Source organism: Cylas formicarius, unplaced genomic scaffold, assembly GCF_029955315.1.
Source record: "Cylas formicarius isolate icCylForm1 unplaced genomic scaffold, icCylForm1.1 PGA_scaffold_8__14_contigs__length_24414737, whole genome shotgun sequence".
NCBI classification, from domain to species: domain Eukaryota; kingdom Metazoa; phylum Arthropoda; class Insecta; order Coleoptera; family Brentidae; genus Cylas; species Cylas formicarius.
The window spans coordinates 12,287,395-12,300,998 of record NW_026844361.1 but is presented as its reverse complement, the minus strand read 5'-3'; the positions used below and the strand labels follow the sequence as shown (position 1 = coordinate 12,300,998).

The following is a 13,604-nucleotide window of genomic DNA, read 5'->3' as shown; positions in this document are numbered from 1 at the left end:
TAAAAAATAGTAAAAACATGCGAAGGGTGTAAGTAATAAAATATTTACAAAAAAAATTGGAATGGGAACCATTGGTTTCTAATTCTAAACATTTTAAAATGTAATTTTAAAGTTTTTTTTGTTTACACCCATAAATGTGTTACTTAAAAAATACATACTTAAACCAAAAATTTCTAAGAAAAAAGTAGTTTTGAAAACGTTTTTTAAATGCACATTTTTCAAAAACACCCCATAACTTTATAACGTTAACAGATATCCGGTTATCACCATACCAATATTAAATTTTAAAATTTCGTTTTTTTAATTTTTTTAATAAGCCAGCTTTTTGTGTGTTCTTACATGCTACGAAACTGTTGTTGCAAACATATTGTTATTATTAACTTCACCAGGTGTCTAATTCTTCTTTAGCAATATGTAACTTTCAATTGTTTATTATTGTTATTCATGGCCTTCTATTGAGGTACGCATTTATTTGGGAAAACTGTGACGTATTTGTTTGTTTCTGAAAATCTTAATTAAAGATAGATTCTATGGAAATATTGTACTAGGAAAAATCCAATAATACATCCGATAATATATGCGTTCAATTTATCTTGATAACATTTTAATTAGCTGTAACTTTTTTGTTTTTGAAAGTATCATGGTAAATAAAAAAAAAACAAAGTGTAGGGTTAGTAGCTGAGTTTTTTTCCAAGTGACATATAAAACAAAACACTATCAATTTTCTGACACATAAGCTTACATCATATTTTTTTTTAAATTGAACACCCTGTATATTATATCTGTCAATAGAATATCTTATGCCGATTAAAATGATGTAACACACTTTATATTTTAGTCCACCGGTTTTTGACAAATCGGCAAAAATAGGAAATTTTTAAATAATTTCAAAGAGTGCCCTGACTGACAAATAAAAAAATTTTAATGTTTGACATATGATGGTTGAATCACTGTCCAACTCAGATTCTATCAAGCACATCCCCTCAGTTTTGAAAGAATATAAATATTCGAAAAACTCAAAAACTAACGGCAGAACAATGTCAAAGGAGGACGCAGTTTTGTTTGGATTTTTAGAATAGACATAATGAGAATAATAATTTTTTGGGAAACATTTTATGGACTGATGAAAGATCATTCACTACAAGAAAGGGTTGTAATAGACAAGACACACGAAAGTCGTCTTTAAATAATCTTAAACAAATACACGAAATAAAAACCCAGGGTTACCAATCAATTAATGTGTGGTGTCATAGATGGGCATATTTTGAGTCCGATATTTACATTACACAAGTTAACGGCAGATCATTATTTGCAACTCTTAGAGCACCAAATAGAATATTTACCCCTAAATACAAACGTTACTAAATTCAAGACATAAAATTAGAGTGAATGAGAAATGTGTTAAGGAAAATGGGGGTCACATATTTAGAATAGTTAAAGAATTTTTTACTTGAGTGTGTCTTGTCATTTTTAGTATTTTTGTTCTACTTTAATTTGTCAATAATTATTGTAGTTGTAGTCAGTCACGGCACTCTTTGAATTTGAAAAAGGTACACAGGTAATTTAAAAAATTTATTTTCAAAAAATAAGTACTTACAAATTAACTGAGCTACCTAATATCACTATAAAATAAACCAAAACGATAAACCGTGATCATACAACTTGCTATTTCAAATGAACACAACACAACTTCTGTGCCTGCAAAAGCAATGGCCGATTTTAAAACTTCTTGACCCAAACGCTTAATTAATCTTAACAAACGTCGTTTACCGAGCATAACCTCACTTTTTGTGCCTAGTCAATTTCTCGCTAGACTCAATAGCACCTGCAAATTGAAATTGCATAAACGGTAGGTGGCGTTGAATTCATGCACCACCAACATTTAGCGTAATTCTTTAGAGGGAAACGAAACTATCCGATTTCCTGTCAACACTGAAAGATTTTCAATTTGTTTCTGCTAGAAATACGTATTTGTGCTGTACAAACCAATTATTGCATTTCGTACTTTCTCAATGTTTAAGAAGAAGCCGCTAGAGGGTGCCAGTATCGATGCCGTCATAATCAACGCATTCTGCGGATTACCTTTCAAATGTAAATTTATTTTTTTATATTACCCACATAATATATTAAACACTACGTGTCCAAGTCTAGTTTTTATTCACGTCTTTATCTCTGTTATTCAATGAAAAACGGAATTAAATGACAAACAAAAAAAAAAACTTTGAATATATAAGGTGAATATTAAGACCTTGGACTGGCCTCCACACCTCAACCCCATAGAACATTTATGGGATCAAATGATAAGGTAGCCTATCAATCCCCAGCTGCCTGATTGGACGATGCAGTTGGCGAGAAAATTAATTATGAAATGTACCAAAACTTGACTGGCGACAAAAATATGTTGAATGAATTATTTATTATTCGCAAAGCAACGCTTAACTTTAAAGGTGTGCACTACAATTATCATGGAACACAAAGTTGGATTACCACCACCTTATTGGCACAGAATAGTTCAGGCATAACATTTTCATAATCATCAAAAAGAAAGGACAACATTTTGCCACAGAATAAACATCATGAAGAAGCGACAAAAGGTGAGTGAAGCGTGAGTCACTTGAATTCGATTTTAGGCTGTCAGAACCATCATACTTTTATGTATCTTTCTCTGTCTCTATTCCGCCATCGATAATAGATTAGTTATTGTTGCAGGCACGCATGGCTCTTGCTAGCGCAAGGTCATAGTTTATCTTCCCTCCGCAATTAGAAGCCACCGAAAGCAGTGCCTTCCTTCACAATAGAATTAACCACAAAGTAAAGTAATTAAAAATGCTGTGCTTAAGGCGTTCAAAATGACGGCTGACAGTTGGTGAATTTGACATTTCGTGAAAAAGTGACATAGATGCGGCCAAGAATCGTAAACCTAATAGGATTGCCCAATCCCATAAGACATATGTTCGCCAAAATTATCGATTACACGTGGTCGCTTGTGACGTAAGCGAAATCCTCTAACGGTTTTAGTGTATTCTCTCAATGCATTTGAAGGCGTATTAAAACCGTTGTATTTTGTGTTCTTTGAACAACTAAAATAATTTAAACTAGTGAGTAGTGGGCTTATGTTTGTGTTAATTGTATATCTGTAAAAAAAACTTGGACAATACAGTGTTTTTAAGCTTTAACAAATACTTTGAAATCGTATGTGCTTGAGTAGCAAGAACTGAGAAAAACAGTATTTTTAACATTAAACAAAGACTCAGGTCACGTCAGCTGAAAAAATTACACATAATAATATAGGTAAAGGTAAGCAATACATTTATTTTACCTTTTTCAGTGGGATAAGTTACATCAAAAAATAGTTAGGTATGTCTGGAACGAGTTGTGGCATGTATGGGTGCAATAACAACTATTTTGATGAAAAAGCAAGTTCTTGAAAATGTAGTTTTCATCGCTAGTTCGGTGTCGAATAGAGGACAAACTTAATCCAGATAAAAGCTGTCTGCTCAGTTCATTTTACTGAAAATGATTACGAAAGAGACTTACAGGTTAGGATAGGTGTCTTGAGTAACACATTAAATTCACTACAAAATTTAAATTTTCGGTTTACCTTTAAAAAAGATTCTAAAAAAAACTGCTGTTCCCATCCTATAATTATTTAACCAGAAGCCAAACTGGAACTTTTATTTTGAAGCCCATCATGGTGATTCGTTTCGAAAAGGGCAAGGGGTGGTAAAAACTTAGCAAAAAAAATATATAAAACAGAAAAAGAATTACCATTTAGTTTAGTTAGAGATTTTTGTAAGCTGAGAACGATAATTCGTATGAACTTCAGAAATTTAAAAGCAAAATATAACGTTAGTCTGAATAGAAAATCTTTACAAGATGATACCCACAGAAAAAAAAAAGAAAGTATGGTAAAATTGCAAAATAAAGATTTAAGTATATGTAGTAATATGTATTTTTTATATTATTTACATACGAGGGTACATATAAATACATATTATTATTTACCTACCACCAATAAATAGTTGTTATGTATTCCTAATATATTTTTTGTTTTTTAATATGTTCCTTATCTAAAAATAAGGATTTCTAGTTTATAAGTATTTGTTGATTTTTGTATATTTAAAGTGGTAGAATGCCGTAAAACACAAAGTTTTACAAGTAAATCGTTTTCTGTATTTATGTGTAACAATATTTAATTAATATATGTGTTTCAAGATAATACATATAAACCAAACTTGATTGTAATAGCATTATTTTTACCCTACCTGAGACCCTACCCCACGCTACTTCCCAATAATTATTAAATAAGTACTAAAACGATTTAATGTTGACATTAAATGGTAACAACGAGTGATTATCCAAACAAAATGCTATATTAGCTACTCAAAATACTCAAAGTCCATCAAAACTCGGGTTCGTTTCAGATTATTTCCATGCATTTACATAGTAAACGCGCCAATACAGTACTTCACCTATGTCACAGCCAGCAAGAGTTTTCGCACTGCACTTGCGGACAGATTTGGCGGATTAGGCAATGCTATTGGGTTTACGATTCTTGGATGCCGCTTTCGATAAACTCATAACTTTGCTTTAAAATGAAGTGATGATATCTTCAGACAGAAAACAATGTTTAAATTAAAATTGCTTTGGCTGTGGCAATTTCAGGTTATGTATTTTAGTCGCTTAGGATTATTATCATGACTGCTTACTTGGAATTACGAATTATGTAATATTCTTAAATGCTTGTTTTGTGTATTTGTGTACAATAGAAAACAGCATACATTTTTTCAATGGTCATCTTTCATTTCCCTAACATTTATTAAATGTGGAAACTATACCAGACAAGTTTCATTTTAGCTATAGTGATTTTTTTGTGGTTAAAACCAAATTTTTTAAGGTTTGCGTCAAATAAAATGTATTTAAATGAATCAGAGACCGCAAAATATGGTCTTTTTACTAAAACGGATGGAACCTAGGGATGCCAGCCTTACATTTTTCTAGGTGGCCCAAGACCAAAAATCAATATGGGATGCACACATCGAGACTATATTAAAGAAGAAAAATATACATATTGTTTTATTATAAACCCTAATTATAAAAGAACCATAAATTCCAACTCATGGATTCCCATCTGAGATACACTGTAATGCAGAGCAGGGGGCCGTATTTTATATGAAAAGTAACTATTCTCTCTAATATAACTGTGACAGGGATATTCACATCCAGTAGTGCTTAAGACTGAATTTCCATGGACTATGTTTAACTGGAACTCAACTAAGAAGTAAAAAAAAAGATGCTTTATAGTCACTTGAAAAGTTCTACACCTGTACATATGTTGCTTTACTTCACTGTTAAGCTTGACTTTCTTAACCCTAATTTTCTTCTGCTATCTTTTAGTGATTGTTTCTAATGAGAGATATTTAAATACTAGTTTTTAATTTTTTCAGGTTGTTTAATTTGAAAAATAACATGCATTGCCTGTTTTTCCCTGTTCGAGTCAATACCAACTAGTGCAATATTGACATATGAAGAGAAATAAGGATAATAGAGAGATTAACATTTAGAACAAACAAAAAAAACACTTTAATATGCCGGGAATTGTAACAATAATGCCTTTCACTCGTTAATGAAGATATAAACCCCGATTTCTCTGACTGGAAAAATCTAGGTATAGCATAAAACTATTTTGCTTTTAAATGCTTCAACCAGTTACCAAATAATATTAAACAAAGAGAATTAAAGTATTTCAAATTATAGTAGAAAACGTTCTTAAAGCTTTACTTTACTTCTCTTTATAATGCTATTCGTGGCCCTTTATCGCTGCTATATGATGTTTGTTCTGAACTTTCCCACCTAATATATATTCGCTTTAAGTTACTATTTATTGTTAGATATTCGAAAATGCGGAATCAAAAACTGAGTCCAAGATGTCAGCTACTTTAAGGAAAAACATAGATCCTCAAACTGACTAACCTAATACTTCAGTCTGGCATTTCTATTGATATGATGGGCAAGACGGGCTTCATCATGTCGGCCTTTTTTATTTGGGAATCATTTTTGTCCAATTGCTGCTCGAGCTCAACTCCGTTCTGTCTACGTTCCGGCTGGTAGCCGATATTGCCATACTCTTGTAGTAGGGGGCACGCGCCCAACACGAAAGAGCAAAAGTCTTTGCGCATCCCGAACCACCCTGCAATGGAAACAGATGACCAGCCCCGTTCCAGCGACCGATTAACTTACATTTGTTGGCCCCTTTGGCACTGAAGGACATCAGAATCAGGTTAATGAAGGAAATGAAAAGGGGACTCGCGACAGCAGTGTAGGACAAATGAATATCCTCATCTAATTTATTCGCTAATAATACCTGAAAATATTACCTGCTTAGAATGGAAAATAACAAATAACATCAAAAACATACTTGAAATATCAATATAGGAATAACCAAGAATGTATATCCGACGGCAGATTGAAAACTGCTCCGCCTTTGTTGCGTGTTGACCTCTGGCGTCCGCATTAAAATGGCCGCAAATATTATCGTATACAAAACACCCACCTAAAAACGTTGACATTTAGAATGGGACGACAGAAACTTGCGAGGGATCCCACCAGCGATAGGCACATTACGATCCACAATGGCACAAAGACAACCTCCCATGACCACAGAATAAACTTGTCAAGTCTTAAAGCTAGGAATATAAATTGTAGAACATTAACAGCGCAGAAAAGTTCTAGCTAAAATCAAAGGAAAACTGTTTGTGTCTCTTTTTGCATCAACAAATTACCTGCCTCAAATGACCTATCATGCTTAACTGCCCATATGCACACAGCTATACTAACTATAGATATAAAAATTAGCGGAATAAACACTAATATCCACAAATGTCTGGAAGATTCAAGTTGGTCACAGACTAACAATTCAAACATTAACAAAATTAAATGCAGGGCTAGGGATATTAACATCGACTTGTAATGAATGTATGCTTCACCTTCTAACCTAAAATCATATGCCTAATGTTAGGGTAAATGTTTGGCATTGACTTAAAATGTTGTACCTAAAATGAGGATACCTCCACCATACAAAACTACCGACTGTAGCTCCGAGGATCACCAACGCTTTCCAAACCCATATTGGTGTAAACACGGTCCAGTAAGACCAAGATATATATTCGTCTAATCGTAACGCGAATAAAGTTATAAATATTAACAAACAACAGTGCACCACAAATTTGCTAGAAATAATAAGTCAAAAATATTTTCCACAAATCCTGCACATTCCTACCTGGGATTGAAATCCTGAAAAAGCATCTGCAAATTCATCTTCAAATCCAAATATAAAGTGGGCTCGATTCCATCTCTTTACAAGTTTTGGAATCTTTGCTGTCGTTTTGACAAACAAAACAATATTCGGTTTTAAAGACCCATTCCCATGTCTGAGAGTTACTTTAAAAATCGTTAATTTGCCTTGTTTTTCTAACGTTAGCTTCTGTATATCTTCATCACAAAAGCAGTAAAAAAATTATCTTAGCACTGGATTTATTTAGCCTTGTGTTGCATTTCGACCTAACCTTGTAATGTCAGAGTTTTCGTGCGGAGTCTACAAACAATATGCGTTCTCTAGTTTGGGTGTGTGTCTCTGGATGAGTTACCTAGCTAACTGTAAAAATAGAGAAGAACTATTCTATGACTTTGTCCATGAAAAAAACAAGTATTTGGCCTTAAATAAACTTTAGGTTTTAGTGCAATAAATTTGCCTTAAAATGTTAATTTTTATTACACAACAATGGTCAGTAACATAAAAAATTATGAGAAGTAACTATTCCCTTTTATTTTTTGCTTGTTAAAATCGACTGAACGTGGCAACACTGCTCCAAACATATGTCCCCTTTGAAAATCGGTGAACGGTGGGTTGTCATCCAATGTTGTGAATTGTTTACGTGGAAGTGTTGATTTAAGCAATGTAAATTTTGCTTATAAAGAACTATGATAATAACATAAACACAAGCTTGCACTTTTGGCATAAAATATGTATACCGTTTAGAATTATAGTTTGTGAATTCGGGTGTTAATAAATCTTCGAAAATGGAGGAAATTCCAATGTTAATTTCCCTTGTTATTGTTATGCTGATTGGGTCATTTTTAGCGGGTTCTATACCTTTGTTTTTCACATTATCGGAGGTAACTAAAGATTACAAAGATTTTTTCGATCGCTTTTTAATTAACTGAATGAAGTTTTATTGATATGTTTCTTGTCAAATAAAATGCTTTTATACAGTTTTGCTTTTTAATTAGGATAAATTAAAAATGACCACGGTTTTCGGAGCCGGCCTTCTGGTGGGTACAGCTTTGGCTGTAATAATTCCCGAAGGAGTCCGCTCTATGATAATAGAGCAAAATGTTGGACAAGGGCACAATGAATCCGACACCCACGACCACAGTGATCCTTTATCCTTTATTGGTATTAGTCTAATTATTGGATTTATTTTCATGCTTATTGTTGACCAGGTACTGTTTTGTGTATGCAGTAGATTCTAATGATGTAAAGGGCTTTTCACCAGGTGTCTCAGCGTAAAAATGAAAATCTAAATCCATCTGAGCGAAATATTACCGCCACTGTGGGCCTGGTGGTGCATGCTGCCGCCGACGGGGTCGCTTTAGGAGCCGCGGCCACAACAAATCACGCTGACGTAGAAATTATTGTATTTCTGGCTATTATGTTACACAAGGCGCCGGCCGCTTTTGGGTTGGTCACTTTCTTGCTACATGAAGGGATAGAGAGGCAAAGGATTCGCAAACATTTGTTGATATTTTCCTTAGCGGCCCCCGTCATGACAGTAATAACTTATTTTTGCATAGGTCAAAAGCAGAAAGAGACTCTAAGTTCGTTAAATGCTACAGGTGAGAGTGCATATTAGTTCGGGCTATCGATTATCATTTTTTAATTTTCAGGTATAGCGATGCTCTTCTCAGCAGGCACATTCCTTTACGTAGCCACCGTGCATGTATTGGCAGATCTAACTCAAAACGTTCACGGATATTCCAAAGTGCCTCAGACTTTAGAGGGTGGAAAAGCTGCGGCTGCTCACTCCTCCTCCGCACTTAAACCAAAAGAACTCTTTTATCTAGTCATTGGCTGCCTTTGTCCCTTGTTATTATCTTTGGGGCACCACCATTAGAGTACCAACTCAGGTATTCCTTTGTGTTTCTCATATGCATAGTTTTAAGTAACACAAAAGAAGTAGCAATAAAGGAATGTCTTTTGCCTAGTGGTATGTTTTGAAAAACGTGCCAACCTTTGATTAACTGAAACATCCCAATAATTGTATTGTGTAAATAGACAGTTGTAAAGTTTTATTTATTTTATACATATTTTATAAGACAATAAAGTAATGTTTTTGGTGTCATATCTGTGTCACTTTTTATATACAGTCTAAAAGTCTGATAGATTTCAAATATACTGTGTTAAGGGGTCCCTATGATCTGTATACTTTGTCCCAAAGTATATCATATTGCTTGTCCAGTCAACATTGTAAGACAGAGCATCAGGGACCGACTTGGCATTGACAATGGCATCTGATTTAGCCGCGGCATAATAGAGAAATTAGTAATCATAGGATGATTTTTTGAAACACACTGAATAATTTATTGGTTGGTAGTTGTACCCAGTAAATATAGGTATGAAAGCCTTAATTACGTCAAAAGTCAAGATGATGTAATTTGAGACACACTTTACCAAACAATATTCCCTACTAAGTTTTTTCCGGATTATTTTTTTATTTCATATTTATTTTAGTTTGTCAAAAAAATAGAGCTCTCACAATTTCCCGTAAATTAAGTATTTTGCCATACAAAAAGTTGGCACCTCACTGGAAAGGCGCATTGAAAATTTTTACACTGCAGTGGGTCAATATATTATGTTTCATCGATGGGACAGGCTGGTTACTGGAAAATTATTAAAATAACCAAGTATATTTAGGTAAGTTTTATTAATTTACATAAAATAATTTAAAGCTCTTTGAATGTGTGACACTTAAACACCAGCCCTGTATGAAGACAAAACAACTTAATATTTAAATATAGCACTTTCGGTTGCTTACAGAGTAAAAAATTTGATTTCGATTACGCTTCTGAACTTCATATTTGTTTAATAGACAGGTTGTCAGAAAAATCAATAACAAAATTTTGAGGTTTATTGAAAGTGAGATTCTTTTGAATTTCTTGAAAAACTAAACAACTATCTTATTGCTTAAACTTGACGAGACGACCTCCAAAGTAAATAAGTTATACTAGTTAGAATTTCACTTTGACAGGGCTAGCATAATTCGAAGATACAGTCCAACAGTTACAGCAATAATAAACGTTAGAATGGATATATAATAATACAAATTTAATTAATCATTGTAGATACCAGTAACTTAGCAACACTGCTTATTTACACTTTGGTTTAAAAAAATATGCCCAAAATATGACATTTCCACTTGATCCTTTTAAATTATGCCACAAACACTGACCTAATTTGTTTCTCTGTCCTATGCAAGCAAAAGATTTTGTTAATTTGTCACTTTTATCAACTCTAACCCTAACTTAAATACATATGTATTTTTTATAAATAAATAATCTCAATAATCAGACCAAATCAAGTTAAATCCTAAGAGAATACATACCAGAATATAAAACTTATGTACACAATATAAAAAAACAAATATATTTTGAAACAAATATATGACCTAATAGTTTTGGCCAATTACTTTAATTAGTAATGACAGCAAATAACATACTAAACCTCAAATAGTTATATTAAATAGTAAATAATGACCCCGAGATGAAAGATAAAACTTTTGTTAAAGCAGTCATATGGTTGTAGCAAAACATTTTCGTTCCTTTCACCAAGGCCATATTATACTTTACCCTGTTGAGACTATTTTTACAGTGGAATTTTTCTATTAAGAATATTAACAATTAAACATTCGTTTTATTACTTATGTAAACAGTGGTAAGTTGTGAAAGTGATATCCCCTCTTACCTTTGGCCGCTAGATAAATGTAGACTACGTGGTAAGCGCCAGGAATAAAACAAATGAATCCTGAAAAAAAAAGCACACAAAATAGTCATATCGAAACCGAAATCAAAATGCTTGCGTCAAATTAAAAATTCCTCTAGCCCCAAAGTAATTCCTGTAATGCAGTGCAAATTATATACTGAAGAGGTTTGTTATTCACTAATTTTATAAACATTTTTCTTGTAAATCAAGTGAAACCTACCCGCTAATAAAAATACAGATGCCTGTAAACCAGAATTCGGCTCAGATAAGGTTAAGGTTCCCGTAATCAACAATCCCACACCTATAATCAGTAATGTAGTAGCTGCCAACACCATCCTCCAGTTCTCCCTCACTTTAGGGTGCTTAAAACATGAACGGGGTAAGTTTTCTTCGCTTGAACATTCATAATAATCCTGAATTAGGGAATCACTGTCTCGCGATGTGTCATTAACAATTTTATAGCCCCTAGAATGCGGAATTTCTGTATTTTATGAAGAGCTTCATGTGTTACTTACTGTCCATTGTCTATATTAATTCCTATAGAATCGCCTTGTCCGATTTTGTTGTTCTTAATTTTGTAATCAGTAGATCCGTAAACTTTAATCGCCTCGTCAGTTTCCTCTTCGAAAGCATCGTCAATTGAAAACCTTTTCTGCTTGGAACCCGAGAATGAAAACTGGGAAGACATTTTCGACACCAGCACAAAGCACTTAATTATTCACGCCATTTCTAGCGGCGTCTGAATAGCAATTAGTGATTTTATCGACATAGACCGGAAACGCTTGTAATTTCAATGTGAAAGTGTTTTGGTTTACTCAAAATTTAAATTGGAACAAGAGTTTGTTTAATTGTTATTGGGTAATTATGGCAGAGTTCAGTGTTAGTTATGAACCAACAAAGTATAACGACGTTGAACTGGCTGGCTCTGGGCAATACCAATTGACTACATTCTAAGAAACGAAGAAGAAGTCTTTATCTAAAATTATTTGTTGGCCGAATGAGCGCGTTGGTCTATGACCAAAAGCGAAAATCCTCGACGGAAATCGGCAATGGGCAATTGATCCTAGCAGACGAGCCTAACAGTATCATTACCGATCATTATCTCCAGGTTTATATAAAATATTATTAAATTTTTGAATTAGTTTAAATAATTTTGATCGTTCTTCCGAATTTAGATGTTCGTGCTTAATTAGTGATTTTAAGTAAATATTTTCTTGATTACGTGTTATTTTTTATCATTTTGAATTTCAAAATTATACAATTTGAAATTATCTTCTTCAAAAGATATCGATAAAATACATTCCTTCTTTTATTTTTAATAGAGTTGATTGAATTTCCATATTTTCACTTTTAAAATAAGGCATTAGCTAGGAACCGTATTCTGGCAGGTTAGTTTGAATTTTTACTTTCTGAATTGTTCGTGGGGGAATTTCTTTTTTATATTCATTAAAATTTTTTCGAAAAGAAAATGGAATTTCTAGATAGTCATTTGTTAATAAATTACTTGTTAAGTCTTCTTGTCCGCGCGGAAACGGACTTTGGCCGCAGCTGGCACAGCAAGAAGTCGCAATAATTACTCAAAAGATTTTTGATTACTTAACTGACCCTACCTCGCTTTTGGTCTTCCTTCTGGCGGGTCCGGCCCGTGCTGCGTCCTCTGTGCTTTGAGTGGTGAGGAAATTTGTTGATCACCACGCGTATGACCTGATGCGTTCAACGGCACTTTTTCAACCACCCGATGAGAGCGACCGATTTAGCGCTTCACCGTGATTTTTCGTGGAGCATGCGCCTAAGGGCGCTGGCGGGTATAGATGGCCAGTTAAGTTCAAGAATTTAATACCGCGAGGAAAGGAAGAAGAATAACTTCTTGGTGCTGTATTCGCGGCCAATCGATAAGCTATAGGTTTATATACATAAATTCATAAGAAGTCGAAAAATAATAAAATGAAGACTAAACATATATTAAGATCTAATCGATCATGAAAAGAATAAAGGATAAATTCAATTGGTTTAGTAATACCGAAACATACAAATAATGGAATATTTACCTTATTAGTGGCTTTACGAGATCCAGCGCAAGTTTGAAGTGTAATAGTATGGGGTTTAATTAATTCCGGAAAAAAATTCTTCAGCTATAGAAAGTCGTAGTAGAGAACCATGAGATCCCGTATCAATAAGAAGTCGTATATTATAGTTTGGTATTTCTATAAAAGGAAGTTGATTAACTTGAAAACTATTTAATTGGAGGCATCGTTTTCCGAACCGTGTAACTGAAAATTTTCCAATTGTTCCACAAGGGTTTCTTCAAGAGTGTCCTCCTGTATTTCATTAGTTTCTTCTTGTTCATATTCTTGATAATAAGGTTCAAGATCATACGAGTTATCATCATCTGGATTACTTTCTAAGTGGGTTAGTTCTTCAAATGTAAATTGAGGTGGTTTTCTATATTGATTAAATTGTAGGATTAAATGATTGGAATGTTGTGGATGACTAAATTGATTAAAAGATTGTTGTGGTTGTTGAGGTTGTTGTTTTGGGATAATACTTACTGCAGACATTGGTTTTG

General features: G+C 33.5%; 3 protein-coding genes across 4 annotated transcripts; 1 reads left to right on the top strand and 2 right to left on the bottom strand.

Moving 5' to 3' along the window:
• Positions 1–514: 514 nt before the first annotated feature.
• On the bottom strand, positions 515–7,554 carry LOC132706282 (transmembrane protein 185B). 2 transcript variants are annotated; one of them, XM_060677532.1, is made up of 8 exons: positions 7,280–7,554; positions 7,053–7,229; positions 6,783–6,994; positions 6,607–6,728; positions 6,419–6,553; positions 6,241–6,364; positions 5,974–6,190; positions 515–1,825 (listed from the first exon to the last, which is right to left on the bottom strand). In XM_060677532.1, exons 1-7 carry the CDS (start codon positions 7,315–7,317, stop codon positions 5,982–5,984), a joined length of 1,017 nt encoding a protein of 338 aa, XP_060533515.1. In that variant the 5' UTR covers positions 7,318–7,554; the 3' UTR covers positions 515–1,825; positions 5,974–5,981. The 2 variants fall into 2 exon arrangements, with proteins under 2 accessions (XP_060533515.1, XP_060533514.1); XM_060677531.1 differs by lacking the exon at positions 515–1,825 and having other exon boundaries at positions 2,589–6,190.
• A 179-nt stretch (positions 7,555–7,733) lies between these two features.
• LOC132706190 (zinc transporter ZIP9) lies at positions 7,734–9,548 on the top strand. The gene is made up of 4 exons (XM_060677371.1): positions 7,734–8,175; positions 8,290–8,502; positions 8,556–8,895; positions 8,947–9,548. The coding sequence occupies exons 1-4, from the start codon at positions 8,080–8,082 to the stop codon at positions 9,171–9,173; spliced, it is 876 nt and encodes a 291-aa protein (XP_060533354.1). The 5' UTR covers positions 7,734–8,079; the 3' UTR covers positions 9,174–9,548.
• Positions 9,549–9,964: 416 nt separating this feature from the next.
• Positions 9,965–11,950, bottom strand: LOC132706175 (transmembrane protein 134). Its single transcript, XM_060677344.1, has 3 exons — positions 11,554–11,950; positions 11,259–11,503; positions 9,965–11,080 (listed from the first exon to the last, which is right to left on the bottom strand). The coding sequence occupies exons 1-3, from the start codon at positions 11,724–11,726 to the stop codon at positions 10,977–10,979; spliced, it is 522 nt and encodes a 173-aa protein (XP_060533327.1). The 5' UTR covers positions 11,727–11,950; the 3' UTR covers positions 9,965–10,976.
• Between the last annotated feature and the right edge of the window lie 1,654 nt (positions 11,951–13,604).